A 9,086-nucleotide genomic window follows, 5' to 3' on the forward strand; every position below is an offset into this window, starting at 1 on the left:
TGAAGAAAAAATAAATAGTCTCTCCTCTCCTCTCCTCTGGGAGTAGCAGTGTCTCTGGATTGCTTCAGACCCGAGTTTGAAACTCCCAGTTGTTGCACTTAAAAAGAGATCCTGAGCCTCATCCATTATTTAAGAAAGAAAAGAAACAAAGGAAAAAGAGAAAGAAAGAGAAAGAACTTGGGTTTCTGGTCTTCATCTGCAAAACGTGGCTAATGACACTGCCTCACAGATTACTGAGAGCATTTAATGCATAAAGAACACCCAATAGGTGTGCGATAGATGGTCGCTACCTGTAATATGACTCTCGTTTCTCCTAGTTCTCAACTAGACTCTAGGGAGACCCCTGAGGTGAGCTGGTCCCACCACGCACAGGCCCACCCCTAGTTCTTTGCTCACGCTGGTTTCTCTCCTGGCACATTTTCCTCCTTTGCCTTCAGGTTTTTTTAATGTCCTCTCTTTATTTCAAGGTCTGGCTCAAGTTCTCTTCCTCTGTGAAGCATCCCCTTGATACCCCAAGGAATCACTCTTCCCCAAGAACCTCCTGTAGGGGGGATGTCAATCACTTGGCAAGTGTCAACACATTTCCACCTGGACTGTCATTCATCTTCTCAGGAACATGGCCAACCTCTCACCCCACTGGGATGAGGTTCGAAGTCTCTCTCTTTTCTGACATGCCCCGTCCACAAGGGATGCCCGTTCATTCCCTTAAAGAAGACGAGGGCTTTTAGGGACAGCATCTCCCATCCTTGCAGAAACACACACTGGATGATTCTATCTCAGTGAGGGTTTGGGAAGGAGTAAAACATCCAGACAGGGAACTGCAGGCCCCGCAGCAACGGTCCACGTGGCTAGAGCCGAGGAAGTGCCCGAGGGCCATTCCCATGCAGAGACACCAGAGTACATAGGGCAGGAGTCAGCCCTGTATCTGCAGCTCTGCTCCCCACTTACTGACTGGGGGGCCTTGGACAAGTCCCTTACCCTCTGCGAGCCTCAGTTCCCTTACCAGCAAAAATTGGGCTAGTTTTGCCTTTCAGTGTGGTTGTCAGGATTAAATGAGAAAAACGACGGAGCACATGGCAGGATGCGGGCGCACGGTGAGAGTTCAAGTAGGGTCAGAGATACAGCCCCTTCCTCCCTCTAAGCGAACAATTCATTTTCCACTAAGCGGTAAACACCATAAAGGCAGGGACTCCCCCATCATGTTCAAGGCCATGTTCCCAGATGTTGCAGATGTGGGTAGAGAGGTAAACCAGGTTAGACACCTACATGGACCCCAGGAGATCCAGTTAACAGAACTAACCAGCCTCTTCTTTATTTGGCCTCCACCTTCTAGTTTATGACCAGTATAACCCAGAAACCTGAGAAAGCCACTTACACTGCCCCAGGTGTGCTTGAGACAGATGTTCTGGCAAGTCAGGCTAGCCAGGCCAATGCAAGGCATCACTAGTAGGCTCCCTGCTCCTGCCCAAGGGATCCTCAGAGCCCCATAGAGAGGAACATTGGAAGGAAAGAGAGCACTTGGGGCTGGGCCAGGTGGGAGCTGGAAGGAGCTAGTACTCCTGTCACTAACCAACCATAGACCTCTGAGCCTCAGTTTCCTAGTCTGTGAAAAGAGGAGCTTAAGCCCATCTTGCAGCTGCATGAGGCCTGGGAAGCGGCCAGCACGTGCATGACACACTGCAGCTGATCCACACAATGGGGGCTATTGAAAAACCAGAATCCCTGCCAGATATTAGGAGAAAGAAGCAATCTCAGACTGTTTCAGGAGACTTGTGTGTAAGGATCGCTCCTAGTGGAGTCTCATCACCCGCAGGAACCCAGGCAGCTCTCCTTCTGTGCCTGCCATCTTGTCCAAGGCATTAGGATTTTAGGGAGGAGAGCATGATCCTGGGTTCTGACTCTGAAAGGGTCCTCCTGCTTAAAAAAAAAAAAAAAAAAAAAAAGCAAAAAAAAAAAAAAACAGGAGTTCCAGAACCACCGGAATAAGTGATGGCGGAGGTCGCTTGTGGCTCGAAACATCCCCTGCACTTAAAAAGCAAAAACTAGTTCAACCTCTCAGGAAAAATGCGAGTTTGCGGCTGGGTTGGGAAAGGGGTGGGGTTTAAGGCTGGGGGTGTGGCCAGGCTGGGGGCGGGGAGCAGGGGCGGAGCCGCAGGCTGGGGCTCGGCGGCCGGGTGCGGGGCGCCCAGAGGGAGCCCAGCGGTGCCCGAGCCCCGCCCCGCTCCAGGCCCTGGGTGGGGGGTGGGGGGGAGCAAGGATAAATACTTGAAAGTCTGCACAGCAGCTCGGGCGCGCACAGCCCCCGCAGTCTCGGAGCTGCGGCAGCCTCGGCCCAGCCCAGCCAGCTCTCCACCCACCCACCTGCACCCACCTGCGGAGACAGAGCTAACCCACCGGGCCCCTGGCTGGGGCCTCCACCTCGCCCTAGCTGGGCCAGCCCACCCCCTACTCTGGGGGGAGAATTTCCCCGGGGGCCAGAGGAGGCCCCGCCAAGAACCATTCTCTCCCCTACCTCCATCCCCCACCGTCGCCGGTGTCACAGGCTCAACCACAGGATCTCCTTCCCAGAAGTGCCCAGGCAGGGGAATCTGGGGCCCCAAGACTTGAAAACGCATGGGGGCGCCTCCTGAGTGACCTGGGAGCCAGAGAAATGTGCTTTTCTCCACTGCAGAGTCAGATACTGGGGAGGGTGAGTTATAGGGCCAGAAACTTAGGGCCCAGCCAGTCCTGTGTGCCGCGGAGTCCTTCCTCCAGATGCACAGACCCACCTCCCTCTCCCAGGTTGAGCCCCTTTGTCTGCGACCCTTGGTGGCACCACTGGCGAGGGCCCGCTAGCCATGCTCCGACTTAGCAGCGGCCGCCACCACCACCCCCACCCCACTGGCAGGCGTGTTCCGGAATGCCCGCCCTGGATTCCACTCTCTCCTCCCGCCCGGGCGGCCCCTGGCAGGTGGCCCGGAGAAGCTAACTGCCAGGTGCACAGCTCTCGGTCACATCCAGGAAGGGCGCCCTCCCCCGGCAAGCCGGCCTCTTGCATCCCCTGCTGACCCTTTTCGTACCCCCCACCCCCTCGTGGGCACAGACTTGGAAGGGGGATGAAGGGACCCCACCCTCAGTCACTGGCTCTTCCTCTGCGGAGAAGAGGGCCCCCCGGTGGCCCAGGTCCCTCGCCTGCGCCCTGGGCTCGGAAACTTTCCCGTCCGTGGTCCGGGTCGGCGCTCATTCTTCACCCTGAGCAGCGGGGCTGGAGGCCACCTGGCTCCTCGGGCCCAGATGTGCTCATCACCCCCTTCTCCCTCTCCTGAGCCCCCGGCCCCCCACCTCCCCACAGCCTGCAGGGGCGGGCAAGGGGGGCGGGACGCCGGGTCAGCTCTCCGCAGCCCTGCAGCCCCAAAGAACGCGCTCTTGGTTCTGGAGACAGCTCGCAGGGTGGGGTCCAGGCCGAGCTGGTTTCCCAACGTCGCTTTAACCATCCATGGTCAACCCCACCGCGTCTGTTCTGCACATTCTGGGGAGTATAGGGTGCTCCCCTCCTGCCCCCAACCCCCAATCCCCTCTCCCTGCAATGTCCAGGTGAGGGCTCCAGTGCCTTTCAACAAAGCCCAGTACCCAGCGCTGGAACCGAGACCCCCTCTCCCATACAACCTTTCCCTCTAGAGGCATCCGACGGAGGGAGCCCTCACCCCAAAGTTGGGGGACATTCTGATCCACTTTGGAAAGTCTTTTGCTCCAAGGGTAGGGGGACGAAGTACCGGGCTGACATTACACAACCCCTCCCCACCCCCACCCCGGCCCCCACCAGCGAGACCACCATTCAGGCTCAAATTCTGCAGCTCCTCCCATCCGCAGACCCAGCGCTCTCCAAGCACCTCGGGGCGGGGTTATTTCAGAGGGGCACCCCTTCCTGGCAGGCGCACTCGGAGCCTGGCGAGGCACCTGCCGGTAGGGCAAGGCAAACACCAGGACAGAGTTGACCCCCTACCTTCACCGCCCGGTTGGGCTAGGGGCTGAGATCCTACTGGCCACAGTGGCTACTTTTGGGCACTCTGCACCCCCTCCTCCTTCACGGTGGAGCCAGGCTGTGACTCCAGAGGGGCCGGTTCTGGGCACCCAGGTCCCGTACTAGGCTCAGCGGGGAATTGAGGACAAGGACCCTCTGGTCTCAGAGCTGGCGGCTCTTTGCTGGCCCCGCCTCCCCCCTGCTGGGCTCCTGGCCAAGGTGTGGGCTCACTGCCCGAAAGGTGCCTGGCTTGCCAGGATAAGCCCCGGCACCGTTTACGACCCACCCGGCGGCAGCGGCGGCGCTGGGAGCAAGGCACCCAGGCAGCAGCGAGCCCTGGACCCGGGAGCCCGGAGCCACCGATCGCTTGCTCTGGGGACCCGGCTCGGCTTCCACCTCCTCCAGGCTGGTTCAGCCCAGTGGGGACCAAGTCCATTCGGGACGCACACATGGCTGCTCACACCTCCTCTGCCCCCGGACGCATCCATACCTCCCTCCACACTAAACCCACACGCTCCATCACACGCACACGCGCTCCCGGCCCACGAAGCAACACAACCCCCGACACATCCCAGATGCATGCACACTCCTGCCCGAGTGTCACACTCCCCGTCTCCCAGGCACACACGCTTCCCCCCCCCCCCCCCCACACACACAGAGAAACAGTCATCCACTGCCACACACCCCCAAAGAGACCCGCACACTTGGGACCCGCGAGACGCGCCACACCTCGCACGCTTACCACCCTTGAACATGCTCACACCTACGATGACACAAGCTCTCTCACACTTCACACCTCACCGGGAAGCTGGCACCGGCTCGCATCCCCCAAACACTCTGGCTCACTCTTTCTCGCACGCACACCTCCTCCGTGGAACGGCCACGGCCACTCAAACGCCCCATCGGCACACTCGCGTCTCTGAATACACTCCTGCACCCTGTGCGCACACGGCTCCTTCCCGGACACCCTCACCCATGGACGCAACAAAGGCACAGGCTCGTAGACACACGCACACGCGCACACACACACACACGCGCGCGCGCTGGCACAGACCCGCGAGCGCTCGCTCCGGAGGAGACCTCCTCCTCCTCCTCCTCCTCCTCCTCCTCCCTCGCTCGCTCCCTCCCTCGCTCCCTCGCTCCCTCCCTCGCTCCGTGCCCGAGCCGGGCGACCCCGCGGACCCCCGCGCAGGACCCGAGCTCGCCCCCCGAGGCTCTCCGGGGCGCCCCGGGCCTGCGCCCCCGCGCGCGCGCCCCACCCCGGGGCCCCGGCCGGGCGGCCGCGCACTCACCGCGCGCCAGGTGCAGGATCGCGGCGAGCAGCAGGCAGGCGCAGCCGCGGGGGCTCGGGGCGGCTCGCATGGTGCCCGGGCGCGGGCGGCGGTGGCGGGGCGGGGGCGCGGGCGGAGGCGGAGGCGCGGGCGGAGGCGGCGGGTCCCCTCGCCATGGGCTCAGGCGCGCTCCTGCCGCCGGCCGCCGGCCGAGACGCGGGCGGGCAGCGCCGGGCGCCGCGGGGGCGCCCCCATGCCGCGCAGCCGGGCCGCCGGGGCGCCGGGCTCCCCTGGGCTCGGGCTTGGGGCGCCGCGCCCCTGCGCTCCGGCCGCGCCCCCGCCCCCGGCCCCGGCTCCGGCTCCGGCTCCGGCTCCGGCTCCGGCTCCCCGGCTGCGCGGCCCGGACTCCGCTCGGCGGCAGCGCCGGAGTTTGGAGCCGAAGCGCGCTCTCCGCCCGGCGCCCGCCTCTCCGGGCCGCGCGAGCGCCCCCTCCCCGCGCCCGCCCTCCGCCCCTCCCCCTCTCCCCGCCCCCGCCCCCGCCCCCCCTCGCCGCGCTCCCCGCTGTATTATACAGACTTTTCTTTAATCCTTTCTGGGCTGTTCGGCTCTCGTCCGCTAAGCCGATTTATTGCAGGGAGAAGGAGAGCTCCCCGCTCCCGCACCCCCTCTCCTTCCCCTCCGGGCTCCCCTCTGCGCAACCCTCCCGCAGCTGCCCTGGCCCCCCTGCCCCCCAGCACCGGCTCCGTCTGATTCCCCTCCGCCTAACCCCTTCCCTGGGGTCACCCCCCTCTCCCCCCTCTTTGCGCGCCGCCCGGCCTGATGGAGAGAGGCAGGTCCCTGGAGAGCAAGCGGTGCCTTTGGTGATGGAGAAGGAGCAGAGCAGGCAGGGTGTGGCCCCAGGACTGGCCTTGGCACCTACTAAGGCTTTTTAGTGGCAAGGATTAGGGGCATCGTTGTTCCCAAACTTCCCAAATTAAGGATGGTCCCCCCCCACCCCCCACCCCGCAGGGTAGCGGCAGAAATGTTATGTTTCGTCCTTTCTTCCAAGAGTGGCCACATTCCTGAATCCAGGCAGGGATGGTTAAGTAGCTGGTGGTTTTCTCCTCCTGGCAGAGACCACATTTTCACCTTTTTGGCAGGCCTGACTTGTTCCCTAGGCCTGACCAGTGAGGTTTGGGACTTGTAGCTCATCACACACACACACACACACACACACACACACACACACACACCATTGAGCCTCAGGCTGGATGTGAGCATGAGGTTCCATGGGAGGGGAGAGACACTCCAGCCCTTGGGGTGGGCTGTGGGCACAGGGGAGGTTAGATGGGGTTCAGAGCACCAAAGGTCACACCTGGCAGGGAATTACCCCCCTGGCAAACTGAGGCCCAGAAAGGCCATCAACAGCCGAGGGCAGAACTGGGCTCAGAATCCAGGCCTCTGGGCTCTTGACCCAGTGTTCTTTCTAGGACATTCTGTTGAGAGATCGCAGCTTCCCTCTCTGTGAATCCCCAGCTGTCAGGTTGTTGCACAAGGGCTTTGCTGTTTACCTGGATGGGCAATGGGTGTGTTGCCAGTTGCATCTCCAGTGGCCCTTTGAGGGGGTACAGGGAGTGAGATGGGCAGCGGGTGGTTGCTAAGCCTTCTCTTGGCCACTCTTAGGCAGAGATGCCCATGGCGGGGAGCTGCTCCCTCCATCTGCCCTCCAGAAGCCTCAGAACAGGGCTTCCCAAGGCAGCCTTGCTGCAGCTCACGCCCACCCACCCAGGGGAAGGAGCGATTTGCATTTATGAAGATCTGAAAGCATACGTTCACCTGACAGGCTTTAGAATGATCCTCTCAGTAAAATAATAATAATGATCGTAATAAACCCTTATAAATAGGTGTTTGATTACAGTTTGTCCCTACGTGGGTATTTTTTTTTTTTTTTTGAATCAGACTAATTGGCTGCCAGGCTGATTGGGCTGGATGTGGCTCTAGCGCTGGAGTCTTAAGCCCTTCTCCCTCTGGCTGGCTGTTCTTGGCTCCACTTCACCCCCACCTGCCCAGGTCTCCCCTTCTCCAAGTAGCTGAGAGTCAGCTTGAGGTCACCTCTCCCCCACACCCTCTCTCGGGGCTGATCCAGCCGTGCCACGGAGCACAGTCCCTGACTGTCTTCTCCCTACTTCTCCACCTCCCCACCTCTAGCCCAGGAAAGAGCCAGTAGAACCCAGTGCATCCCAGGTGCTAGGCCCTGCATGGGAGAGCCTTCCCGGCTGGGGAGCAGCGGCAAGCTGGGAGGACTCTCACGTTGGCACGCTGGTCTGAGTCTTGAGGGCAGATACCAGGCATCACCGTGTGGGCATTCCTGCTCTACTGGCCCAGCTGCAAATCAGAGAGCTGCCAGGCAGGTAGACGGGCAACAGTTCACCAGGTGAACGCCTGCTAGGTGAGGCTTCCTGTCTGCGCTACTGCAGCCCAGCCATTAGAGAGGAGATCCAGACATGGGAGGGTGGGGGTGGGGGATCCTAGCTTCTCCATTCCTCCCCCACCCCCGGTGCTCCCCCCCCTTCCCCCACCATAATGTCTCTTCCCAGCCCTGGTCAGTACCAGCCAGTCGGGAGAGAAATCCCCAAGGAGCAGCAGGAAGGGGCTCTAGAGTCTCTAGAGTCCCACCTTCATTATGCCAGCGGTGAATGACACCTGGTGAGAGGAGGAAGGGAGGTTTGCCTCCTGGGACAAAGGATTGGGCCTGGGCAGGGTGGGGGAGATCCCCATGAACCGTCCTCCAGCCCCAGGACTTCCAAATCATCCCCATTCTCTTGCAACATCACCTGGGTTATAAGCACATAGTAGGCCCAGAATAAATATTTGTTGGATGGAGGGAGAGATGGATGGATGGTTGGGTGGATGGATGGGTGGGTGAATGAAGACAGGGTACTTTGTCCTTCCCACTCTATGCCTCAGCTCCTTGGGCACGAAGTTGGCACTTAGCAACTGCTAGCAGGCATCCTGTGGCAGTGAATCTTTTCAAAGAGCCAACATCCCCCTGGATGGTGTGTTCAGAGACAGGACATCCTGCCCGGGTGCCCAGCTTTTCCCGAAGGGGCGGGGCGGTGAAGTGTGTGTTTATGACCATCTGGTAGCCGCTCAGAGTAATAGCACGAGCTCTGCACACCCTCTCCTGGGGAAGCCCACTCCTCCCGCTCCGGGTTCATAAACACAGCTTCCGCGCCCTTCCCTGTGGCTCCAGAGAAAGTCATACGGGAAGCACTGGGAGGCACGGTGGGCAGAGGGCACAGGAAAAGTCACCCAGGGCAGCCACAGGGTTTTAACTTGCTTAAATGTCCCTCTGTTCCTGACTCCTAATGGATTGGCTGCCAGCACAGGGCCTCCACTTTGCAGTCCTGGCACTCAGACCCATGAGTCATGGAGGGACATGCCTCCCCCCTGGGCAGAGGGTGGAGCAGAAGCCTCCAGGCAGCAGGGAGTTGTCCCCACCTCCCTCCGACCCAGGTTACGGAGCTAGGCTCTCCCAACAGAGGGCACTACAGCACAAAGCAAATCTCTTCTCCGGACCCTAGGGAACGCCCCCAGAGGTCAAAAAGACCCCTCTGTGACCTCTAGCCTGTTTATTTCCAGGAGAGGGGAGGACTGTGACCGTATCATTATCTCCCCCAGCCTGGCCTCCGAGGGGATGGGCTCTGCTGGTTGGGGAAGGACACCCTACAGCCTCTGATGATAACAGTAGGGGTGGTGAGCATTTACCTAAGTGCTTCTCTTAGCCAGGCACCGTTAAACAGTAAGTACAAGAGTCTTCACCATAACATAGGAGG

At 60.7% G+C, this 9,086-nt stretch overlaps 1 protein-coding gene across 1 annotated transcript in view; it reads right to left on the minus strand.

The window, feature by feature from the left end:
* Positions 1 to 5,857, minus strand: part of IGSF21 (immunoglobin superfamily member 21) — a 240,475-nt gene extending 234,618 nt beyond the window's left edge. Inside the window, exon 1 of the mRNA XM_072751042.1 lies at positions 5,293 to 5,857. Coding sequence (XP_072607143.1) covers positions 5,293 to 5,362 — 70 coding nt within the window. The 5' untranslated portion in view covers positions 5,363 to 5,857. The remainder of the gene's footprint in view (positions 1 to 5,292) is intronic.
* Between the last annotated feature and the right edge of the window lie 3,229 nt (positions 5,858 to 9,086).

This window comes from Vulpes vulpes, chromosome 2 (assembly GCF_048418805.1).
Source record: "Vulpes vulpes isolate BD-2025 chromosome 2, VulVul3, whole genome shotgun sequence".
Taxonomy (NCBI): Eukaryota; Metazoa; Chordata; class Mammalia; order Carnivora; family Canidae; genus Vulpes; species Vulpes vulpes.